Consider the following 25548-nt stretch of genomic DNA (forward strand, 5'->3'; position numbering starts at 1 on the left):
CGAAGAAGCGGCCGAGACACGCTGGAGATGCTGCATGTATGCACATGCTGCACAGAGCCGCGCTGTCTGCCACGCACCGATCGTTTTTTTTTTATTGTGTGTACGACGTACAGAATCGTCTAAAACTAATAAAAACATTTTATTTTTATTCCGGTTATAATTGATTAAATAAAAATGATTATTTTCATGCTCCGCCTACGCACTCAATACTGTAACGAAATTAATTATTATTATTTTTTTTAGTAAATATTAACTGACGTAGTTCCAACTTCACACCTCATTTTAACACATTATTTTCGACGTGTAGCAATTTTCTGCGAAATGAAAAACGATCATTAAACCAAATTTCCATGAAAAGTGTAATGCTGCGATATCTATAAAAGGTTGCGATAGTTGTTCTTAACATTATAGTTATACATATAAATATGTGCGAATTCATATACGCGGTGCTTAAAATTCGACTTAAAACATTCACTTTAATTAAATCGACGCCTTTTTTGGGCGTGCGGGTTGATCGTTTCGCCAGTTTTTCGATTTGTACAACTTGCAGACAAAGCTTCACAATGAAATTGCCTTTCGTGGAATAATTGTTATTAACTTTTCGTGAACAAAAAATAATCAACACCGGCGTACACAATAAGAAAGCGAGCGATGAGAGGCCAAAGTCGAGCCAGATTCGTTCACGTCGCGCGCATCATCTGTACTCGCAACAATTAACTTTTAACGTCTTTATGTCGCAATGCGGCGCGAACAAGAGCGAAAAATGAGTGAGGCTTCTTGGAAAGTAAAGTTCATTGATTTTTACTTTCCACCATCACCGCCGCTATACAATATGTATACAATATAGAAATGAATATTTTTAACTATTGATGTATAGATGGCGCTGAATGCGTGCGGGCGTGTCATATTGTCGGCATAAATAATTACGAATGATTCGTAAAACGCTCGTAAACATTTTACGCATAAAAACTGAAAGTTTAGTTGACTGCGCCGTGCGGTGGCGGGTTGTTGTGCAACGTGTAAAGCGGGTTGAAGAGGAACCGCCACCCATTCAAATATTCATTTATCGCGAGCATCTTATCGCTTTACACGCGCGTATCCTTCGATTTCAGCGGTGGGCGGGGGACGATAACTTCGTAACTGTATGAAAACTCGACGTTTATGTGGAGCTTTCGAGTACATTTTCACGTGATCGTTTCGGAAAATTTTTAGAGCATCATAAAACGCACAAATCCAAATAAAAACTTTCGTTGTTAAAAGAATTTATTTTTGAATTACAAGTTTTTCAAATCGTATGCAACCAAGTGTACACTATAATTAATATTTGCTTGCATACATTTGAAAATAATGTTTTCCTACAACCCAAAATTAAAATGTTTCAGGCTTTTAAAGCGTTTAATAGTTTTTGCGCAAAATCTCGATTTTGCAGAGTGTATAATAATGGTAATTTATTTTAATGGAGAGCGTTTTCGATGCGATCCGCTGCACCTCGACGGCTCACCGTTATTAATTTACTCGCATTACAGATTATTACATTTTGTTGTTGTAAAATAGTTGGAAAATGACCAACAAAAATTAAATGAGCACACAACTAAATGCTGATGGTACAATGCTCGTCGTTGTTGTAAGTCGTTGTTTTATTAATGAGCAATTCGTGCATTCGTAGAACACGATTTTGAAATATCACAACACAATCAGGCATTAAGTGATTCGGAGCTTAATTCTTTTTATTCCCGTCCGGGTAATACAAAAGTTGAAAAAATAATGCCGCAGAGTGGAGAAATAATTGAGTTATAGTTATTTTAGTTAAATATTCGTCTGGATGGCGCCGAGGCGGACTTTTCTGTATTAAAAGTATTATAACCTCTGACGCAGCAGAATATTTAATTTGGACTGATTGGACTCGTACGCATATAATTCGATATGTAATAAAATTGTGACTGCGACTGCAGACTACTACAGTTATTATTATTTTTCTTCTCTTTTTTTTCACATCATATGAAAAATGTTTTGAAGGATAAACTTGAGTGTATGTACATAAGGGCGGAAATTAATTTGATAGGATATCTCCCATCGGTTTTTTTTGGCAGAGGGTGAGTGCGTGGTGCGGATCGCAAGGTCAGGAACTGACGACGTTGTAAGTAGTGCAGTTTCGCATGCCTCGGCTGCCACCCTCGGATTGAAGATGCGAATCTTCCGGTGCCGCTCAACCCGGTGCGCGCACACAGGTGAACACACCGCCGCCCTCCACCCTCACACATGCCCGTCCGCCGCCCTGCTCTCGAGATGCGGACTAGTTACGGGCCCGCGCGCGCGAGCCTCGGATAATAAGGGGTGCGGCGGCGCGCGGGACGCGGAATCTTATTAAATTGCCCGGGCGTCATATCGGTGCTGTGCGCGCCGCCGCCGCCGCCCGTTGCCGTGGAAACGGCCGGGACACTTTGAAAGTCTAATGCATACATCTCACACCTCCGCCGTCGCTGCCGCTGTGCGCGAGTCTGAGCGCCCTTCACCTCGCCGCGCCACCCTCCCGCCGACGCCACCACCGCCGCCCCCACTGCTCAACATCATTTTGTTTTCACCCATTCTTCTATTATGGAAGTGTGTGTCGCGCGTGTTAGACGCATTTTTTCACATTTCGAGTGTCGCACACCCTCCTCCACACATGCAAACGAAGATGGCGATGCCGCGTCACGGAAAAATGAGAAAAAACGAGAAACGCAAACGAAATACGAGGAAAGAATAGCGCACAAAGACAAAAGCGAAGCAAACGAATGTGGAGGCTTCTTCGGTGGGGTGTCAGTGGGGTGGTAGGGTCTTAAGGATCGAGGAATGTGCCACCCCCGCGATTCTGCCGCCATTATGAACGCATACATGTGTGGATGTGGAACGAAACGGGGCGCTGGGGCTAAAACACCTCGATACACTGTTTTATTCATCACTTCATCCCCCGGCCGGAGGGGATGGTTAGGTCTTTGGGTGAAAAGAAAAAGCGACACATTCCAATTGTCTACTACCTAGATCTCACGAAAAACGCAAACAATATTTATTAAAAATAAAGATAAGCATCACAACTATAATAATAAATACAAAGTTGAAAAGGAAATAAATTAAATTTCCTACGCTGGCAAAACAGCGCACGGTTTCAATGTGATTTGTTTCGTCAAGTTTTAATTAAACTCTCAAGGAAGTAATTCCGCGCGATTTCGTAGCTGTCGGATGAAATTTTCACACACTTCCTCGATAATAAAGCCGTTTTGTTTCGGATTTTTGCGCGCCGGCGACATAATGGCTAACTGTGAACGCGCACCGCGCGCGCTTTTTTCGCGCTGAATAAATAATAACGTACCGATAAAACTAATATTGACATGGTACACGGCTACCGTGAGAACTTTAATCACGACAAATCATTAAACTCGCGCGCAAAAGGCAACAATTAAAGTGGACGTTATTCATGCGCGGCGGCCGCGCGGCCAGCAGCAGGAGCAATAACAGCGTCGACAGCAAACCACCAGCAGGAGCACCAGCAGCAGCGTGTGTGCGCTCAATCGAATCATGCATTGTGTTGTTGTTGTTGTTGCTGTTGCTGCAGCGGCGTTCGCTTGTGTGTAGTTGTGTTGTTGGCGATTGTGCGTTCGACGCTTCTTTCCCGCGCGGCTTGAGAATTTTTGCACTCGCCACGCTCGCTTAATTCTTATATGAGTTATAAATCACGCGTTTTCGAGCTTTTGTTTCAGTACCTAGCTCTAACAGCCAATCAGAGACTTCTAACTTGTTATATTGCCATCGCTACTACAAGTATCTCTAAATTTTACTCTCATTGACTTTAAACTGCTCATACTTTAATTTTAACCTAATATTTGATTTTTTTCTTCAATGTCTGGTTTAGTTTATTTGCTTTTATTACGGTTTTTAATGCAATCGTAAAATTCACCTGACGTGCGCGCATCCGTGATTCACGATTGTTATATAAAAGCGTGAATTATTGATAATAAATATTAAAAAGTTTTGCCAACCAAACAACTCGCTGCCTCCGCGAAGCGGGTTTTTGTCGCGCCGAAGACGTGAAGATCGCCTCGAGTGCCCGGCCACACGACGGCGATATAATGTAAAACATATACAATTTATGCGCACAATGGCCGCGCGACACAAACGTCGGCCGGCAAGAAAATGCATAAAATGTAAGCGCAAATTAAATCGATTTATGTTGATATTCGCGCGCAACTCTGAACGCTGCTATATTTATCGCCTGTGTAAATTTTAGTGCGCTCTTCACTACAAACTAATTAAAACTCGGTTTTGTACGTAAATGTGAAGGTTAACCAATCATATCACTTCAAAAATTCATCAAATTAAACACAAATTTAACTTGTGTTCACACATTAGCTTTTTCTGTGGTATAGTTGCATTTGTAATTTAAACCAGGCATAGGTATATATCGCAGGGTGCGATAACAACGTGTTGATTCAATATGCGCATTCCTGCCTTATTTATTTGCATTGCTTTATTAGCAGAGGGCAGAAACAGGTCGTACTTTGCTGGGGCGTACAAAATCATTACAACCTGCACAACACATTCACCCATCTATAAGCTACCACATTATAACTCTGCATTGAGACGTGACATGCTCATGTAAACAAAAATAATTAACTTTTGTTTTGTTCATTTTCAAGTTGTACTGGAATTTTTAAAATCCGATATATACTGTTTAATTTTTTCAGCGTTTTGGTATTAGTTTTTAATTTCTAATGACTTTATAATTTCACAATTCGCGTTTGAGTTGACCGCACACGATTTATTTTTTAATATTGTTGTCGTTCTCATAATTATCCTCAAAAAATATTAAATTATTTAGGCTGCAGATCTCGAAAATATCAACCTGACCAGTTTTTTTTTTCTGTTGGCTTTGTTGCCTGTTTAGTGTTTAGGTGTTTTCTTTTTGTTGTGAGTGTCGTTTAGCTTCGTGATTTAAACTTTTGTCTTTCGATGCGCGTCGTGATTTATTTCTTTCGCCGCGCGCCGGCTTGCAATTCCGCTTTTTTAAACGTTTCGTTAACGTTGCGCGCACGTTAGTTAGACGCGTATTCATGAATGCGCATCGCGCGAACGCGGCTGTAATAAAACAAAAACGCATATTGTATTCAAAGTTGGTCACATTCCTGTATAACTACACGCATTCTTGCAATGAAACGCAACAAATGAGCAAATGAACGTACGGACATGGCTACCAAACGCAATCAAACAAAAACTTTACGAATTGCATGCAAATTTACATCGCGGTTCTCTATCGATTCCTCGCAATTATATTGATAAAAACACAATATCACAATGCATAATTATTTAAATTCGTTTTACATGTTTTTTGCATATTGTTTTTTTATAAGTGTGATATTCTAAGAGTGATTCTGTAGTTTTGGTGCGGTTGTGTAGATTGGTGTGGTTTGGTTTAATGCCTGTATGTGCGCATGCAGGCAGCAGGTCTCCTTATAGGAGCGTTTTACTTATTGCCGCATCCTCGTCGACGCATTCGTACTCCTTATATTCCTCAACGCCGGCCGCGTTGAGCGGACTTAACTGATTACTATCACGCCGCACACACGGCGGCCCGCGACGCGGGAGCGCTCTTCGCGTCCAGATGGACGACCGCGCACGGGATGCTGTGCGTCTGCGGGCAAACAAAAACCGTAACCGATTTTGAATTTTCAAGCCCCACTGTTGCAGGTGCCTGAATTTGCCGCGAAACAATACAGCAGGCAAAGGAGATGCTGTATTTATTGTTGATTTTTTATATACTTACGCCATGCTTGCATACATTTGATTGTAATTTAAGTTTTTTGATTTTTATATTTTCCAAGTTTGAGTATGTTGAAAAAAACTTTTGCAAGTTTTTTTTGCCTTGCAGTCGCGGATTTTCCGCTGGAAAGCCAGAGGGATAAAGTTTTAAGACTTCTTCGAAATGATATTAAAAATCCATCCCTTGACACAATGTCCGGTAAAAGGTGACAGCGTATGCGGCAGCATCCCGCATCCCTCTTGCGTCGCACGTGTATGTGCTTGCCGCTGCCTTCGCCGCCGCCGCCGCGTTTCTCAATCAGTCCCCGCGCCCGCCTCCCGCCCCATCGCCATCGCCGCCTGCTTCGAAAAAAAACTCGATCAATACATAAAAATTTCATATTGAAAATGATTGAGGGCGGTGGCTCTCGGACCGAATGCGCGCCTTCGTCTTTCTCTTTATTTTGCTTCCGCCGAGCTTCGAACTTGGAACTTGGAAGTCCTCATTTTTTTCTCGGCTGCGTTTCTTCATTGGATGTCTAATTAATTGAGTACACATTGATAATTTATTTTCGTTGCTTGCGCGCTGCGCGCGGAAAATGAAAACGTACATAATTTATGGAATGGAGGGCTTGGAGAAGAAAAAAAAAAGCAATGCACAAGCTTCGCCTCTCGTCTCTCTGCGCAGCGTTTAATTTCGCTGCTGCCTTTTTAGGAAGGCGTTTTCTGGTGGAATCTTGTAAATTATGCGCATGCAAATCGACTGCGAGCTGGCTGCGACTGGTGGATTTTTCATTCGTGCAGGCGGCGGCGGCGTTTGTGTCGCCGCGCGTCGCGAACAAATGATAATTAAAGCGCCGCTTAAGCAGCAAGCGAGCGCCGAATGACAAGTCAGTAGGTGCCGCCTTTCGGGGCGCGATCGTATCGCGCGAGTCCCTCCTGTCCTTCGGCGGCGACGCCGCTAACGACCGTAATCACGCTGATCACCTTTTGCGCCGCTGACAGATTTCGCGATGCGCACCGCGATGCGATCTTCAATCTTCCTGCTTTTGCGCCAAACGCCGCATGCGGCAAGTTATACGATGAATTAATGAATTAAACGCCGCGCAGATTTACGCGCGATATCGACTTGCATTCAAAAGCACGCGAAACTTGCGGGAAATTTATTCGTCAAATATAATACCAATAGAAAGGCATGTAATGGACGCTGAGAGCAATATTGTACCGATAATGCATTGCGCTCTGGCATCCGCTTATTTTGACATGGTATCTGTGCGTCTCTCGGCGTTCGGCGTAATTTCGTAATTACAGTCCGCGTTCTGCGAGTTCCTCGTCGAGTTTAATACAGTTTAGCCATTGATTTATGGCGGGTATCATAACGCCGTTATGAATATCGAACTGCATAAATTAGGCGCGAGTCTCGCGCACACGCTCGCTCGTTCGCCTCTTCTCGGGGTCTCGCACCCTGTGCATTCTTTTATAATTCGTCGATAAATTTTCAGGCATTTAGCGCGCAAACGGCCCGCAGCTAAGCGTCAAGATTAAAAATGACGTCCAGACGAAAACTCGATGTTTAATTACGCACCAGCGATCTTTTAAAATATGATATACCCAAGTTTATACGTTTTTCTCTATTAATATTTGATTCCGTTGTTTTTAGTTAAAATGTAATTAATTTTTACTTTCTTCTTTATAACCTAATACCTATAATGCACTTTAGCGCCATCTGGGATTCAATTATTTTGTTAAAACAATGATTGAATTTCTAAACCAATTTTCATTCTTTATTTAACACTCTTTAAGATATAATGTTTGACATTTTAATAGTTATTCTGCTATTTGGGACGGGGACGAATCCAACAAATGATAGATACTTAAAATCTGTCCGGCCGTTTTTAAGTTATAGATGCTTTAACTAACACGATTTTGTTTTTTACATATACATGTTCAACTTTTAATTTTTGTACTTTTTAAATTTTAACTTCGTCAACATTTTTTTGCATTTTTAGCTTGTTTTAATTTGCATACCACTTGGTGCTTATGTGATACGTGTCGTCTGGAGTGCGAGGCGTGTTGCGCCCCTGCGGGGGGTTGTTAATTAGATATGTCAGGACACATGTACTCCCGCTGTTAATGCTCATCTCGTTCGGCGCGCTCGCGCGATACCAGCTTTCGGTATTCAGTATTTAGTATTTAATATCACAACCGTGTTGGGACGGAATCTTTCGTATTAAAAATTAAACCACACCGATTTCGATATATACGTAGACGTCTGTCTCGATGGGTGTTTGACACGCCATCGATGTTTATATTAAATTATCAACTCTTCCACACATTTCAAATTTAATTTATTTGCTGGTATATATAGATTCCTGGAATTCACAAATGGTGGGCTACATGAAGTGCGAATTTCACGCTTTTAGTTAAACATGTGTGTGTCCATTTAGTAATTAGACGCTAGCGCATAACTAATCGATTCATTTTGGTTTCAGCTGGCTGCAACGCGGCTCCATGTTTGTGGTGTCCTTCCAGCAATTGCTAAAACTTATCCTCGGCCCAACGTGGACGACCTCACCGCAATGGTCAAGCGACAGTCTGCTGGATTTGGGCGCCGGCGATGGTGAAGTGACTGCTCGCTTCGCGTCCGCCTTCCAACACGTGTACGTCACCGAAGTGTCGCCAACGATGCAAACACTTCTCAAACGACGCGGATTTCAGTGAGTCTTTAATCAGTTTAGCATAATGCGGGCATTTAACTGCGCACAGCTGGTAGCGAGACGACGGTTTTAGTTACATTCATTAGGCTGTTTCATTTTCTCGTTAATTTACAGTCCGTCGCGGAATGTTATTCGATATCCGATCGGCTGCAAGTGCATCGACACGGCGAAACAAAGCACGCGCGAGGCGTTCGACGTATACACGTAATTGCGCTTGTTGTTCCACGGCGCGGAATGAGAAATTACGAGCGTTGAATATTCATAAAGTTTGCTTTTATAGAATTAATAACTATATTTCTTTCCCAGCGCCGTGTGCGCTGCAGTCGGGTTATTCCGAACTAAATGATTGTGCCATTAAAATACTCAATAAACACGTTACAAATAGTTATGGCTGCAAAACGACGGATAAGTTTATACTTCTATTCTCATTAGTACCTAAGGCAGCCGCATTGAAATATAGGCACCAGTTAAATTCAAGCATTTTTACTTCGGAATTATTTGTAGAAATATTTAATGCACGTTGTAAATCGAAACCACCGCATTGGCGAGATTCTTATCACCCTGCGTATATCTTGAGTAATTAAAGTCGTTCATTGGCGGATTGTTAATTGAGTTGCAACTTGCAACAGCGTACGTGAGCGTAATAAAATCGCGTCTCATCGTAAAACTAAGTGCGAAGTTAATTAAGAAACGTTACTTACGGCGATTAATTTTACAATCGACTCTGGAATTCGTCGTGGCAATTTCACTGCATCACGGGCGTAGGCTGCCGAATCTCCAGCGACACATAAAACCTGCAAACGCCTTAGAACTAAAACTTAGTTTTATTACCGTCTCGACTGTGGTTTCGATATGGATGCGAAACTAATTGACTGGGAATGCAATCAATCTAATTGGGATTTCTAGTTTAATTCGCTTTAAATTCAAATTAAACGTAACACTTTTTTTTTCTGCAAGTTTAGACTTTTAAATTTAATTTTTGAATTTTTCAGGTTGTTGGATATTGATAAATGGAGTTCGCATCGCAAGTACGATATGATCTCATGCCTGAATCTCTTAGATAGATGCGACAAGCCCATCGAACTTCTTGGAGACATACATTCCGCGTTGAATCCAGGTGGTTTGGTGCTCCTCGCACTAGTTTTACCGTTTTCTCCGTACGTGGAATCAGGTAATTAATTTGCATTAATTTACGGGCAATAAATGGACATACCAGCATACGGGATGCCTACACTCTGGATAATGTGTCAAGCTCTTAATTTAGTTGAATTAAATATGCCTCTTGTGAAATTACTAAATTTATGCTTTTAGGAGCAGCAGATCACAAGCCACAGCAATTAATGCCTATCAAAGGACGCGGATTCGAGGATCAAGTGACGAGTTTTGTCGCAAACGTCCTCACACCAGCTGGGTTTGAGGTTGTCCGATGGAGCAGAGTGCCCTACCTCTGCGAAGGTGATCTTCGACAATCCTACTATTGGCTGGATGATTCTATATTCATTCTCAGAGCTCGTTCTTAATCTGCTTGTGAGCTCAAAATTATACAGTTGAAACTGAGAAACTACGACCAAATAACTATCACTTTCTAGGCTAACATTTATTTAGGTGTCTAGTAAGTGAGTTCAAATAATGTAAAACACTTTTGATACTATTTAAGTCTATCAATAGACAAACCCTTGACGAACTACATGTATTCATGTAGTGAATGCCAAATTTTAATGTTAGACAAATTATTATTGAACGCTTGCTAGTACTATGAAAAACGCAAATAGTATAGTTCTATGGAATAACTAAATGGTGCTGAATTACTGCTCATCTATTTCTATGCACAAAACTATACTTTTTATACTATATTCTTACGTTTAGGATTAAGTTTCATGGCTGTAAAAAAAGAAATAACATTTCAAAGGTAATATTTAGGTCCGTACGATAAAATACGAGAATATGGTTGCCTATCTTATAGGCTTCAACTATGATGTGAAATTTGGGATTTTTAATCTATTGGTTTACAATACTGTAGGAAACTTTTAAGTATACAGTGGGCAAATTAGCATGTGAGATTTGCCTAAATACAGCTTCAAGTAAATGAAATCTGCTTATGAATCCATAAGTAGAAATGGTCACACATAATGTGCGATCATGATGAAATAATTACCGTCCGCGACTACATTATTGATGCCTAATGTTTATTTGCGAACTTAATATTTCTCTGCATCACACTGCTCACTGGGTTTTCATATTTCATTATTATTTTAAACCAATTATAACATAGATATACCTAAATGTATTCATGTTATATGTGAGTATAAGCAGTAAAACTTCATTTAGATGCATTTAATAGTACACACAAATGCCAAATTTAAGATAACATGGCTGGTTTTGCTTCATAGTTTAACGTTTTCATAGATATAAATCACTATTTTACTGACAAGTAAGCATTTGAGGTCCGGTTATTTGTCTAGCATAATGGGTAATGTAGATGAAATACCTGAATGTATTCATGTTGTATGTGGTGTCTAGGGCCTAAACATACTCCTTAAACAATGATAGCAAACATGTAGTAAATCTGTTTTAGAATGGTTTTCGTGAAACTTGTAGTCGTTTCTTTAATTTTTATACTACGGTAGTATTAACTTGATGGATGAATCATAGACAAAATAACTTAAATCAGTTTAATATTTATTACATGAGCCCTATACATTTAGCAATCAATAGAATCAATCAATTTTTCAGGACTATCAGAACACTATTTAATATTTTTTACTTTATGATTTATTTAATGTCCTGAGTCAGTGGGAACATCTTTGTCTTGGTAACCCAATTGATCCTCAGGCAAATGAGGCCAGAAAGAGGGCTTTTCAAGTGGGTTGAGTGACTCCTCTGGGAAAGCATCCCTGTAATCTTCCATTGTCATCTGATCATATGGAATCAATGAAGCGAGGTGAGCCAACTGCTTCTTGTATCTAGAAAGTGTATCAAGTTTAGTTTTGAGTTCATAACTGGGGTTGTATAACCTCAAAGTGCAAGCCATCCTAAACCTGGAGTTGGTTGCTAAATTTTTAAAGCTAACTACCTAGTTAGTAGTCTACATTGACAACTTCAGGCTCTAGGACTTGGCAGTGCTTTCTTTATGTACTTACTGTTCAATGCGACCGTTTGATTCAGTCTTGAACTTGTTCACATCATTCTGGATTTCCTTCTCCAGACTGTCCAGCTGACTGGTGAGTGGATTTGGAGGATATGGGATGGACAAGGCTTCATACTGCTTCTGGAACTCATCTACCATGCCAGCCACAGGAACCTTGTTCTTATAAAACGCCCAATCGATCTTCGGTGCAGTTTCCGGGAATGCTGTGACACTATTAAAGGATGAATAAGGTAAATGTGTGTGATAAATGTTACTATATTAATGATTACATAAACGGGTTCAACTTACCGACGCATGTAGCCATCGCTCTTAGCTTTGAAGGCGGAAAAAATAACCTTCTGATGTTCGGGAACGCGTTCGGCGAGCTGCGCCCAGTTGATTGCGGATTGGGAAATTCTTTTCGCTGCCATTTTTACGTTATTATCGCAAAAATCTTTTGGTCGAAATGCGCTTTCCTGAGGTACCGAAAACGAAGACCCTGAATTGACAGCAAGTGACAGCTGTTATGTAAGGACAAAAAACACCAGATTCACGAAGATCAGATTCATATTCTAAATATTTAGACTAATAACTGATACAAAATTAGCAAATGCGTTGACATTTTAATAATATTTGGCGTAGTAGTAGAGTTTGAAATTATTGAGATTGTAAGTACGGCCAATTTAGAAACCATTTTTGTTTAACGTATAGTTGTAACATTATTCTAAAGCCGACCATGAGTAGGTTTAAATCTAGGGGAATTTTATGTTCACGCTGTGGCATGTTTGTAGGTACGTCGTTTCGCCGCTAGTCGTTCCCCGCGGCAGGTTCGCAGCTGCTAAAATTCAAGTTTTTCAATATTTCTAGATAACTCTGACACGGGAATAAATAAATTTTCAAAAATAATTCGCGCATTTATATAAGTTCAATTTATAATCTTTAGATATTAGGTATGTAATGTGTATGTTATGTGTAATGTGTTATTATTTATTTCCTGTGTAGTATTGTCCGGCCTCCCACATTTCTTTAATTTATAGGTTTTAATTTTGCATATTTCTTATATTATAGTAGATCATTAAACTTGTTCTATTATTATTCTTAATGTAAATAATAATGTGACTTAATAACCAAGCTTCCTTATTTCCTTAATGTCTAGTAATGGTGCTGAATTTATATGGTACTTTGTTATCATTGTATTCTGTCACATTCTTAATGTGTAGTGAAATTATGTTAAATGTTGCATTTGCATGTTTCTAGTATGGTCTCTGTGAACTTTATAACTGTATTGAAAATGTGCATACTTTCGCATTCTTTCTTTTGTCTATCTCATATCCTTTATGCGTAGATAGGTAGTATTATATGTTTCTAGCATTCGTGAAGAAATTAAACGATTGCCATTATATTTTATATGTTGTGTTGTTGTTGAACTCTAGTGTAGTGTAAAGTAGATAGTAAGAGTTGGGAACTCGTTATTTATAAATGTGACTTGTGTTGTCGTGTGGGAAATAGTTATAGCTAGTAGATAGGTATGCTTATAGAAGTAGTATTGTAATATTCTATAGTAGGTATATAGAATACTATGTAGTAGTAGTATAGCAATAGTATAATAGTAGTATACTAGTAGTATAGAAGTAGTAATAAATAAATTTTACAGGTAATTTTTTTAAGTAACACTCTCGTAAAACTATTGTTTTTCAAAAACAAGTGACGTCAGCGCGATAGCAACGTGTGGATTGTGATAATTTCTTTACTCGCTCACTTTTATTTACGTAGTTGCTGTTGCAGTTCGGACAAAGGACCGAACGCGGTATTATTTATTTTAATCTTATATAATGTGTATTTGAAAACCATTCCACATGTAAACGTTTAAGTCTGTTCACTTAACTTTTAACATTCTAGATTTAAAGCGAATGATTTATGTGGAACTAATTAATAAAATTAATAAATGACTTTTAAGATAACAAAACATATTGCAGAAGTAGTGAAAGAAGATAATTGCGACAAGTTTTGAGTTATCAATTTAATGTTTACGTTTGATTTTATTGAATTTGGCTTGTATACACATAAATTCAAGACTTGTTTTCGTTTTTTGTAGTGCGTGTTATCAATGTTTGGGTTTGTGTGTGTTGCTGCACGCAATGTTACCTGAGGCAAACGGTACTCTGCATGCTGCTGACATCAACGGCGACATTTGGCAAATAGTTTTATTCTAGCCGTCGGACGGTGTGGCCGGCTTTATCTGTGTTCTTAATTAATTAATTCAGTGATTCGCGCTTTATTCGATCAATACTTAATGGTATTTAGATTGAATTGACCATTTAATCAATTCGAAGATGGAACTATTTATTATAAAATGTGATATTAATGTTTTGTGTACTGTTTCAACTAGATATTCAGCTACACATATTGCGGTGCAAGTGGCTTGCCAAGTAAGTTTTCATATTGTCGAGAACATGTGGGTTGTGATGTATTGTCTTTCTGCGACGAATGAAACATTATGAACTGTTAATTACCGCAATCTTGTAAAATAAAAGCGATAGTGATGAATGATTAGCAAATTCTTAATCTATGGGAATTTTTTATTGGATACCATACAAAAATCGGGATAATAAGACTCGTGTTTCTCAATATTTCAGTTGTTATTATTAAAGCGATAGAACGAAACAGATTGAAAATTCGAAATATTCGGAATCTGCTTCAGTAATTGCTTTTCGATTTCCGCTGTCAAACACTTTGGTAAGATAGTTATAATTAAGTAATTCAATGCTTGGGTTAAATTTTTCGTAAATTATTCAAAAATTCTTTGATTTTTTGGAAGTTTAGAAAGATCTCTTCTTGAAATTTTAGATTTTCTTCTGGAATGTTTTTCTTTGTATTCCCTGCTTATGACATTTCTATTTATTTTATTATTCATGACATCCTCCCTTTATTAGTAATCGTGAATAAACATTGTTTTGAGTTGCGTGCAGCCAACAAGCAAAATGAAACCACCTATCTCCATGGTCGCGTTCAGCAAGCATATCGCAAACTGATAGTGACCGCGTGTTGTCGCCGTATACTGGGCACGTTGCAGTTTTATTTCGGACGCCGGGTAAATCGCGCGTGTTCATCACAACTAGTTCTGTTTCGTCCGATCATAATTACGTATATGGGTTTATATTCCACAAACAATTAACGGCATATATAGGAATCGGGTGCGATCCGGAGTTTTGCTTGTACGATTGCACGCGTTAAATCGCAGATTCATCGTTAGTTCATTTGTGCTCGCGTGTGGTTCCGTCGGCCGTCGCTGATTATTTTTCACCTGTGGAATTATACAGAACTCAATTTTGGAATAGAATTTGTTGCTTCTCAATTAGCAAATATAGGAGCTACCATGTAAGTAAAATTAATCAGGAAATTGTCGTCTCCATCACGGGTTGTGTCACAAGTTTTCTCCAGCAAAACAAGATAATCAATCGCGAATATTTGTTTCGATAACGCGTCACACTATTAAACCATGGCCTTAATTTGCTAAATGTATTTGTATTTCATCAACAATTAACGTGTTGTTAATTTTATGTTAAATTTATGACGATCCGTCGGCTAGCATCTCAAGCGGGACTATTAAAAAAAATAATGCATTTTATTTTAAATTGTTTTCTTTATTGTATATATTGTATTTGTATATCATTCTACCCATTTCTGTATTCTGGTATTACGTGAAAAATAGATTGTCTTTCTAGTTGTGGTCCTTGTCTTTCTTGAACTTTGAATTTTCTTTCTCTAACAATCTGTGAATTCCTTTTCATTGAGTGAACATAAGCTATACTTGTAGGTTTTGGTTGTTTTTTAATTGCAAGTTACAAATATCTATTTGAGATACTCTGTATCTTAATTTCCTTTGACATCCATACATAAATGAGCTGTATTTATTATTTTGGAGTGTCTCGTTTCGATCTATAAATTTTCTTTTGACAACACCCTGTATATCAATTTTCGTTTATCTCACGCGAAAAATAGCCTATTTGCAATGTTTAAAAGTTTGCTGTTGACGTATATTCTAAAATGAAGTTGTTTTATTTTTGTAACACCCTGTATATCAGTTTCCCTAAGGCTCCCCGCACACTACAAACTTTTTATCGGCCGATATTTTGATCGGGTTGGGCTATGAGCGCGCACACTACGCCAACTAAACAGTTGGGTTTGTGGTGAGTGCGCACACTAGACAACAGTCGGCCGACTGCACCAATACTCTGAGCGAACTAAATTGATCAAGTCGGCCGACTAAACAATCGGTAGGTGTGCGCGCTTGCGACGAGTTCCATACTGATATCGCAGTCGGCCGATAGTTGGCCTGGTTGGCCGATAGTTTAGTTTGAACGCAGTTGGGTAGCCCATCAAACTTGTTTATCGGCCGATACAAAATCGTTGTAGTATGCGGACTTGCATACATATTCATACTGATTATAAGCCCGACCAAGCTATCGGCCGATAAAAAGTTTGTAGTGGGCGGGGAGTCTAAATGTTTATTCTGTTGTCATATTAATTTTTTTATTGTAACACCCAGTATATTTATTTCCATTTTCAATCACCTAGAAAATGGACTATTTGCTAATTTCTTTATCTCGGCAGAACTGTACGAAGTGGTACTTGCTTATATGTGCCCGGTTATGCAGCTCGTAAGTCCTGTCTCAATATGGCGGCATGTATTTTGTTGACTTGTAAAATCTAAACTTGTATTCTATTGTTAATAAAGAACTAGTAAGATATACTGACTTCTCTGATTTGTATGTACCCCTTCTATCATTTTAGGAACAGGTCTCTAAGAGAGTTCCCTCTCTCAGGGGATGATCCCCACTATAATAATTGTTAAGGTATCCTGTATGATTTGTGTACTCCTTCTCTCATTTCAGGTACAGGTCAGAACTTGTAAGAATATTTTTAAGTGCCTCCTCTCTTGAGACGACTTAAAACTTAGAAATATTTGAACAAGACCTTATAAGGATTGTCCTTATAAGGAGTTCCCTCTCTCTGGGGGTGATCCCCCACCAGAAAAATTGTTGATATACCTGATAATTCCGGGGATGAAGCGCAGAGACATCGTAGCTGTAGGATGGGCCGGGAGCAATGGACGCATCGAAGCAGTGGACTGTCTAACGACACGTGCCAAAAACTACTCCTGTTGCTCTTTCTTCTATCTCCTCCTCTTCTCTACTCTCTGTTTTCTTCCTTCTGTCTTCTCCTGTTCTCTACTACTCCTTCTTCTCCTATTTTTCTGTTCTCCGTTTCACCACTTGCTGCTTTTCTTACTTCTCTTAGTGCCTTGCCTTCACTTGTATTGCAACTTCTCTTATATTTCGTTGCAATTCATAAATGCAACCCAAATTACACCTGTTATTTTTATATTTGAGAAAAATGCCTGCTATACCTGAGATTCGATCCGTGTCTACTAGCATGCTAGCAGGTGCACGTACCCACTCGACCACAGAGTGTTCTTATCATTGTTATTTGATTCTTCTATTTATGTTTTTACTTTATTCAACTTTTTAAAAACAATAACACTATGCTAAGTATAGCTATGTTGCCCACGCTCTACGCGCATAAGACTTATATGCAATATGACTTATTACGTCAATCCTGAAAATGACAGAGAGGATGATACCAAAAAGAAATATGAAAGAGATTGTAATATTATATTGTGTTTTATTTACATTATATAAAAATATATACAATTTGCATATCGAAAATTACCATGGCTATGAAATTCCGAGACATAAAGACTTGCCTTAAAATACGCACATCCATAACACCGTTGCAATGGATATTTCAATAAAACATACAATGCAACTTTATAGTAGTCAAAATTAAGAACATATCATAGGTATTGTTACGTACGCATATTGAAACTATACGGCCACTTGCGACAATACTAAATATATGAAAATGTATGACAATACAAAAATAAAGAAAGACTATAATTTTAGTTTCTTTGATCCATATTAATTTAGCGGATATATAAGTATATAGTTATTGAAAAAATTAACGTGATTTTAGATTACAATTTAGTGTACATAGGAAATTGTTTACTTGATGTTAAATACTCCGTTATTGTTCCAAACTACACACAGTAGAATTTATTTACTTCTCACTGTACACTGTAGTACTTTTGCACTAGCAACAATCCCACACAAGAAAAAACACGTGCTTTATGCTGAAGAATTAAGAATTGAATAATTTTACCCACAAATCCAATTGAAATCCGTAGCAGCACTAAAGAGATCCGACGGCCGGCGACCAATATCATTCACACGCGGACATGATAAGATCTCTTAACTTAGGAGTTGATTCGCGATAAATCAGTTAGTCAATAGTCGATGGCAAACAATTTCAATGCTTCTACCGTATTAAAACAACAGAATTGCTAACAGCCGTGACGGAGCAAAGAAACACGTAAGGACCACACCGCTGCGCACCACCGACTGAGGAAACTTGAAGCCGGCAATCGGCACGGTACTGCTCAAATGGCAGCGCACAGTATGCTACGCAAGCCTAGGTCGAACTGAATGCAGAAACAAAGCGTCGAAAACTACATGGATCATATATACCAAATCACTATATAAATCACTAAAATTAGTACTGAAAATGATAAAGAAATTCAATACTTACAATCTGATGAAAGAATGGTTCTCCTACAAAGTCGGACTCAGGTGCCAAACCCTAAAACAAGCAAAAATTAGTCAATCGAAACACAAAATGCAATTTTTGCTACTAAATAACAAGCTAATCGCTAAAGTTATTTACGAAAATGGTAAAGAAATTCAATACTTACAATCTGATAAAAGAATGGTTCTTCTACGAAGTCGGGCTCAGGTGCAAAACCCCTAAAACAAGCAAAAATTAGTCATTCGCAACACAAAATGCAATTTTTGCTGCTAATTATCAAGCTAATCACTAAAGCTATTTATGAAAATGGTAAAAATTCAATACTTACAATCTGATAAAATAATGGTTCTCCTACGAAGTCGGGCTCAGGTGCAAAACCCCTAAAACAAGCCAAAATTAGTCATTCGCAACACAAAAATGCAATTTTTGCTGCTAATTATCAAGCTAATCACTAAAGCTATTTATGAAAATGATAAAGAAATTCAATACTTACAATCTGATAAAATAATGGTTCTCCTACGAAGTCGGGCTCAGGTGCAAAACCCCTAAAACAAGCCAAAATTAGTCATTCGCAACACAAAAATGCAATTTTTGCTGCTAATTATCAAGCTAATCACTAAAGCTATTTATGAAAATGGTAAAGAAATTCAATACTTACAATCTGATAAAATAATGGTTCTCCTACGAAGTCGGGCTCAGGTGCAAAACCCCTAAAACAAGCCAAAATTAGTCATTCGCAACACAAAAATGCAATTTTTGCTGCTAATTATCAAGCTAATCACTAAAGCTATTTATGAAAATGATAAAGAAATTCAATGCTTATAATCTGATGAAAGAATGGTTCCCCTACAAAGTCGGGCTCAGGTGCAAAACTCCTAAAACAAGCAAAAATTAGTCATTCGAAACACAAAAATGTAATTTTTGCTGCTAATGAATAAGCTAATCACTAAAGTCATTGATAAAAATTATAAAGAAATTCAATACTTACAATCTGATAAAAGAATGGTTCTTCTACGAAGTCGGGCTCAGGTGCAAAACCCTTAAAACAAGTCAAAATTAGTCATTCGCAACACAAAAATGCAATTTTTGCTGCTAATTATCAAGCTAATCACTAAAGCTATTTATGAAAATGATAAAGAAATTCAATACTTACAATCTGATAAAATAATGGTTCTCCTACGAATTCGGGCTCAGGTGCAAAACCCCTAAAACAAGCAAAAATTAGTCATTCGAAACACAAAAATGCAATTTTTGCTGCTAATTAACAAGTTAATCGCTTAAGTTATTAATGAAAATGATAAAGAAATTCAATACTTACAATCTGATGAAAGAAAGGTTTTTGTACGATGCATGGATCAGGTGCAAAATCCCTAAAATCATCAAAAGTTAGTCCTTTGCAACACAAAAATGCAATTTTTAGGGCCAATTCATTAGATAACTACACAAGTTATCTAAGAAAATGATAAAAAAAATTCAATACTTACAATTGGATGAAAGAATGGTTGCTGTATGATGCAAGGATCAGGTGCAAAATCCCTAAACTCATCAAAAATTAGTCATTCGTAACACAAAAATGCAATTTGTAGGGCCAGTTCATGAGATAATTACAGAAGTTATCTATGAAAATGATAAAGAAATTCAATACTTACAATCTGATGAAAGAAAGGTTTTTGTACGATACATGGATCAGGTGCAAAATCCCTAAAACCATCAAAAATTAGTCCTGCGCAACACAAAAATGCAATTTTTAGGGCCAATTCGTGAGATAATTACAGAAGTTATCTATAAAAATGATAAAGAAATTCAATACTTACAATCTGATAAAAGAATGGTTTTTGTACGATGCATGTATCAGGTGCAAAATCCCTAAAATCAACGAAAATTAGTCCTTCGCAACACAAAAAAGTACTAAATATAGGAAAATGTAATGTAATGTAATCCATGTACGAGTATATATATTTTTTTATTGTGATAAATTAACGCGATTTTAGATTACAAATTTTGAGGGAGTTATACCTACATGTTTCGCCATGAGGGCATCTTCAGTAACTGAAGAAGTTGAAAATTTCTAAAAAAAGCAAACTATCGCGGCTATTTTGAGGTACCTACGTATTGAGCCAATAAATGTTTGTGGCGTAAATTAGAATGAAAAATATAATTAAATTATAAACTTAGGAATTGTTTTATTCATCAGTCACCAAAAGCAGCAAGTGCTGTAATTAAAAGAAAAAAAAAAGTTGAAACATTTCATAAGATTTAATAATAATATAATCATACATCGGAGAAAAAATACAATATCACATAATATTATTAAGTTAAAAGTTACTTACACAAGCATAATGATGAATAAATCTACATGGATGCGATTCTATATCCGATTCATTTAGCAACTGACACCGAACCTTGTAACTTGCATAAGTGTGCACACGAAACGCAATCAAATATCTACCACTTTTGTACAATAATGTACATTAAACGCGGAAACAATAAATATCATTAGCCTAGTAAAAACAGAAGTCCGAATAAACAATACGAGCTACACGGCTGGGCCAACCACCGACCGACACGAACTGGCTGCATCGATAGTACAAGCTGTAGCCGCGCAAGCAACGGCGCGACAGTTTATGATAAGAAAGTAAGAAATGAACATAGCCGGCGCGTCGACGTCGACGTGCAATTGTGCGAATTGCACTTGGTACCATATATACCTACATGCGATTTGAACTATACTGCTGTAGGTGAATGCGGCTCATGCCCAGTGCCGGTTTTAGCACTACCAGCGCCCTGGGCGAGATTTCTACGGCGCCCCTAACTGCAATACAAACCCATACGAAAAACCGGCTACGTGCGAGTCGGCGCACCTGAGTGGTCGACCAACCCCGTCCTGCCCTAACGCCGGTACTGCGCGACGAGTACAAATGCGTATACACACAACTATCAATATAACTTGCGTTACGGAATTTTCTAGCAATAAATTTCGATACAGGGAGATACACAATTAAATTTCACATCTAACAAAATTATTCCGAACTTACAGTAAAACCGCGTTCGCGTGTTATAATAAAAAAAACTACAATTCCTAGCGCAACGAGTACAAGTGCGTATACACACAACTATCAATATAACTCGCGTTAGAGAACTTTCTCGCAATAAATTTCGATATAAGAAGATATAGAATTAAATTGCGCATCTAATAAAATTATAGGACTTATAGGAAGACCGGGTTCGCGTGTTATTACAAAAAAACTACAATTCCTAGAGGAACTATCAATATAACTCGCGTTACGAAATTTTCTCGCAATAAATTTCGACACAGGGAGATACAGAATTATATTACCCATCTAACAAAATTATTCTAAACTTACAGTAAGACCGCATTCGCGTGTTATAATAAAAAAAACTACAATTCCTAGCGGAACGAGTACAAATGCGTATACACACAACTATCAATATAACTCGCGTTACGGAATTTTCTAGCAATAAATTTTGGATACAGGGAGATACGGAATTAAATTTAACATCTAATAAAATTATTCCGAACTTACAGTAAGACCGCGTTCGCGTGTAATAAAAAAAATACAATTCCTAGCGCAACGAGTACAAGTGCGTATACACACAACTATCAATATAACTCGCGTTACGGAACTTTCTCGCAATAAATTTCGAAATAAGAAGATACAGAATTAAATTGCGCATCTAATAAAATTATAGGACTTATAGGAAGACCGGGTTCGCGTGTTATTACAAAAAAACTGCAATTCCTAGCGGAATGAGTACAAGTGCGTATACATACAACTATCAATATAACTCGCGCTACGAAATTTTCTCGCAATAAATTTCGACACAGGGAGATATAGAATTATATTCCCCACCTAACAAAATTATTCCGAACTTACAGTAAGACCGCATTCGCGTGTTATAATAAAAAAAACTACAATTCCTAGCGCAACGAGTACTTACAAGTGCGTATACACACAACTATCAATATAACTCGCGTTGCGGAATTTTCTACCAATAAATTTCGATACAGGGAGATACAGAATTAAATTTAGCATCTAATACAATTATTCCGAACTTACAGTAAGACCGCGTTCGCGTGTAATAATAAAAAAAAAGTACAATTCCTAGCGCAACGAGTACAAGTGCGTATACACACAACTATCAATATAACTCGCGTTACGGAATTTTCTAGCCCTAATTTTGATACAAGGAGATATAGAATTAAATTCCACATCTAATAGAATTATTTCGAGCTTACAGTAAAACCGCGTTCGCGTGTTATAACAAAAAAAGTACAATTCCCAGCGCAACGAGTACAAGTGCGTATACACACAACTATCAATATAACTCGCGTTACGGAATTTTCTCGCAATAAATTTCATTACAAACAGATACAGAATTAAATTCCACATTTAATAAAATTATTCCGAATTTACAGTAAGACCGCGTTCGCGTGTTATAACAAAAAAAAACTAGAATTCCTAGCGCAACGAGTGCAAGTGCGTATACACACAACTATCAATATAACTCGCGTTACGGAACTTTCTCGCAATAAATTTCAATACAGAGAGATACAGAACTAATATGTTAATATGTATCAATATAGAAATAGGATTTTAAAATTAAAGAAAAGGTTGAAAAATGCGATTAAAAGTGCTAAAAAGTGACATTTATCAATTTTTGCCCATTTTCTTCAATCGCGAATATCTAGTAAACTAAAAGAGATAGAAAGGGCAAATTGCAGATTCTTAATCTACGGAAAATTCTCTATAAAATAGGCTAGTTTAAATTGAAATCTAAGAGATGAAATTTTCATTCCTAAGAAAAAATGGGCAAGGGGGTGCTTAATAATTTTTTCGACGATTTTCGATAGCGAATATCTTCTAAACTAAAACAGATAGCAACCAGCGGACTGTAGATTCTAAAAGATTAGATCATTCTCAATGAGATAGGATTTTAAAATTATTTAATTTCAAAGAGTAAAAGGTTGAAAAATGCGATTAAAAGTGCTAAAAAGTGACATTTATCAATTTTTGCCCATTTTCTTCAATCGCGAATATCTCGTTAACTAAAAGACATAGAAAGGGCAAATTGCAGATTCTTAATCCACGGAAAATTCTCTATAAGATAGGCTAGTTTAAATTGAAATCTAAGAGATGAAATTTTAATTCCCTAGAAAAAAAGGGGAAGGCAATTTTATCGTCGATTTTCAATAACAAATATCTCCCAAACTAAAAGAGATAGCAACCAGAAAATTGTTGATTACGGAAGATTGAAAAATTCTCTATCAGATGGTTATTTAATATAATTTAATTTCTTGAGGAAAAACATCCATCGTGGAATTTTCGATAGGAGTCGTGAGAAATTTGTTTGAAGCTACCAGATACCTGCACGAAATTGGCCACAATCCACGTGTAGTACCTACATGCCGTAGCCGAGCAAGCAACGACTAATAAGAATAATAAAGTAAGAAGCGCAAAGCCGGCGCGTCGATAGCAGGCGGCGACTGCCCGCGACCTTGTTCGCGAATTGCAATAGGCACAATACCCGCGATTTAAACAAATCTACAACAAGCAACAGAGCGAGACGTGAAAGGATGGCAACGACAACACACGGTAATCTTGGACGTTGCTATTCGCACAGATATAAGGTGTAAATTGTGTTAAAAAAAAAACACAATTCTCTTGTCGAATGTTCACGATTGCTGATAAATATAAGTAAATATGAATAAAACAATTGTATTTTATGATTTTTAGTTCATGCTATTGCCATTTATAAATGATACCGATGCTAGTCCCACAATTTAGATTAGGTATTGAATTTAATGATAAACGAATATTCGATTCACGTAATTCAAAATTCTTATGCTGAAAGATTACCCAATTTCACATCTAATATTTAAGTGATATATAAATTTTACGAAGATAAGACGTTGAGAATTGTATTTTAGTGAATCTTATTTAAAGAAAACTTCAACCACATTGCAGAAAAACAATAACACTAAATAACATGACAACTAAACTGAAATCTAGGTACACGGAAAACAGTTTTTATAAATAATGGAATTATTTTACTTACCAGTTATAGAAGACGGTGAATCGACGGCAAGTTGGTAGAAACTGAAATAAATTAGAAACAAAACATTAATTACATTATTTTTAACCATAATGAAATGAATTTGAGTCCCGTCGGAACGCAAACTTGTATGTAATAATGATAAGAATGACAATATTTACCTGATAGCGCATTAGTTCATGCTCCTCTGTTTATGGCAAAAATGTTTTTCACAAATCAATTAATTCTTGGCGTTCACAAAATGTCTCCGGCCGTCGCCCGACGACAACAACCCCACAAACACACTCGCGAATACACTAAACACGCCAAATTTAGTATTACGAAAATTACCACGCGATAAACAACTAGTAGAAGACCAAACACGTCTATTAACACTAATTATCACCGGAGATCAACCAGATATAACGCGATTTACCGAACTTGCAACAATGAATAACACAAACTGAAAGTATGGAATGTGGGCTTATCGTTATCGCACCGATGCAACACAACAAAATTCACTCGCTGGAATATTTTTAGTAAAACAAACATCGTCGCGCCATCTGAGGAATCTTTGTAGTACCACAAAAAGTATAGAGTGTCTCAAGAAGTGTAGCGTTTGTCGTGTTGTATTACAATTTTAAGTCAATATATTTAAAAATGTCTGAAAATGTGTGTATTTATGTGGACGTAAGATGTTAATGATGTTAAATGTTATTGATGTGAAACTATCAAAAATAAAATTTACAAAACAGAACTACCTTCATTATGAATTCAATCTAAAATACTGATAAAAACGATTTCGGTGCAATTTTTCCAAATATGGTGGCAAAAATTGCCAAGTCAAAATCACAAAGTTGAAAATCGGAAAGAGTATAACGAAATATAGGAAACTACCCTTTATGATAACCATTGGAAAACAATTAACTGCTTACTTATTTCATTATTGATGAATTAATTGATGTTTCGGCTTTACACGTGTCGCACGTGTTTAAAATCAATATGAGGAAGCAATAATTGCATGTTTTTAAGTTGTAACATGAATTTGGAGTATCTGGGCTAATAGGGCACCTATTCTTTCTATATAGAGCATTATACAGGTGGTCCAAACATGAAAATCGCTCCAGAAACGCAATTTTGGACCGTTCATCCATAATAATCATTTACAAAAGATATAAAATTCAAATGAGAAGTTGACCTTACTATTTATCACGGTTCGCTGTATCAACAAGA

General features: G+C 37.3%; 2 protein-coding genes and 2 long non-coding RNA genes across 11 annotated transcripts in view; 1 reads left to right on the forward strand and 3 right to left on the reverse strand.

Moving 5' to 3' along the window:
* LOC135793585 (protein-L-histidine N-pros-methyltransferase) overlaps window positions 1–11156 on the forward strand; it is a 74688-nt gene extending 63532 nt beyond the window's left edge. For all 3 annotated transcript variants that reach the window (XM_065304598.1, XM_065304597.1, XM_065304599.1), the window contains 3 exons: window positions 8265–8489; window positions 9482–9660; window positions 9801–11156. In XM_065304598.1, the coding sequence (XP_065160670.1) occupies window positions 8265–8489; window positions 9482–9660; window positions 9801–10009 (613 nt within the window). In that variant the 3' untranslated portion in view covers window positions 10010–11156. The remainder of the gene's footprint in view (window positions 1–8264; window positions 8490–9481; window positions 9661–9800) is intronic.
* ATPsynD (ATP synthase, subunit D) lies at window positions 11148–12143 on the reverse strand. The gene is made up of 3 exons (XM_065304600.1): window positions 11926–12143; window positions 11630–11848; window positions 11148–11452 (listed from the first exon to the last, which is right to left on the reverse strand). The coding sequence occupies exons 1-3, from the start codon at window positions 12045–12047 to the stop codon at window positions 11266–11268; spliced, it is 528 nt and encodes a 175-aa protein (XP_065160672.1). The 5' UTR covers window positions 12048–12143; the 3' UTR covers window positions 11148–11265.
* A 5134-nt stretch (window positions 12144–17277) lies between these two features.
* On the reverse strand, window positions 17278–18316 carry LOC135793708 (uncharacterized). The gene is made up of 2 exons (XR_010548699.1): window positions 18265–18316; window positions 17278–18210 (listed from the first exon to the last, which is right to left on the reverse strand). It is a non-coding gene; the product is annotated as an uncharacterized lncRNA (long non-coding RNA).
* A 110-nt stretch (window positions 18317–18426) lies between these two features.
* Window positions 18427–25453, reverse strand: LOC135793707 (uncharacterized). Of its 6 annotated transcripts, XR_010548694.1 has the most exons (12): window positions 24498–25453; window positions 24340–24380; window positions 20076–20127; window positions 19911–19962; window positions 19746–19797; window positions 19580–19631; window positions 19415–19466; window positions 19250–19300; window positions 18920–18971; window positions 18755–18806; window positions 18590–18641; window positions 18427–18479 (listed from the first exon to the last, which is right to left on the reverse strand). It is a non-coding gene; the product is annotated as an uncharacterized lncRNA (long non-coding RNA). The 6 variants fall into 6 exon arrangements; XR_010548698.1 differs by lacking the exons at window positions 18590–18641; window positions 18755–18806 and having other exon boundaries at window positions 18433–18479; window positions 24498–25452; XR_010548693.1 differs by lacking the exons at window positions 18427–18479; window positions 18590–18641; window positions 18755–18806; window positions 18920–18971 and adding an exon at window positions 19085–19136 and having other exon boundaries at window positions 24498–25440.
* Window positions 25454–25548: the final 95 nt, after the last annotated feature.

Source organism: Atheta coriaria, unplaced genomic scaffold, assembly GCF_025399875.1.
Source record: "Atheta coriaria isolate IRGN ID8LTWV9N9 unplaced genomic scaffold, Caltech_Dcor_3.1 hic_scaffold_6_pilon, whole genome shotgun sequence".
Classification (NCBI taxonomy): domain Eukaryota; kingdom Metazoa; phylum Arthropoda; class Insecta; order Coleoptera; family Staphylinidae; genus Dalotia; species Dalotia coriaria.

What these genes read in the sequence shown, in the direction of transcription:
- ATPsynD (XM_065304600.1), bottom strand. Translation starts at nt 12,047, where the DNA reads ATGGCAGCGAAAAGAATTTCCCAATCCGCAATCAACTGGGCGCAGCTC. An exon ending in AGCGATGGCTACATGCGTCG is followed by an intron (nt 11,849 to 11,925) that starts GTAAGTTGAACC and finishes ATCCTTTAATAG; the next exon opens with TGTCACAGCATTCCCGGAAA. An exon ending in TCAAACGGTCGCATTGAACA is followed by an intron (nt 11,453 to 11,629) that starts GTAAGTACATAA and finishes TACACTTTCTAG; the next exon opens with ATACAAGAAGCAGTTGGCTC.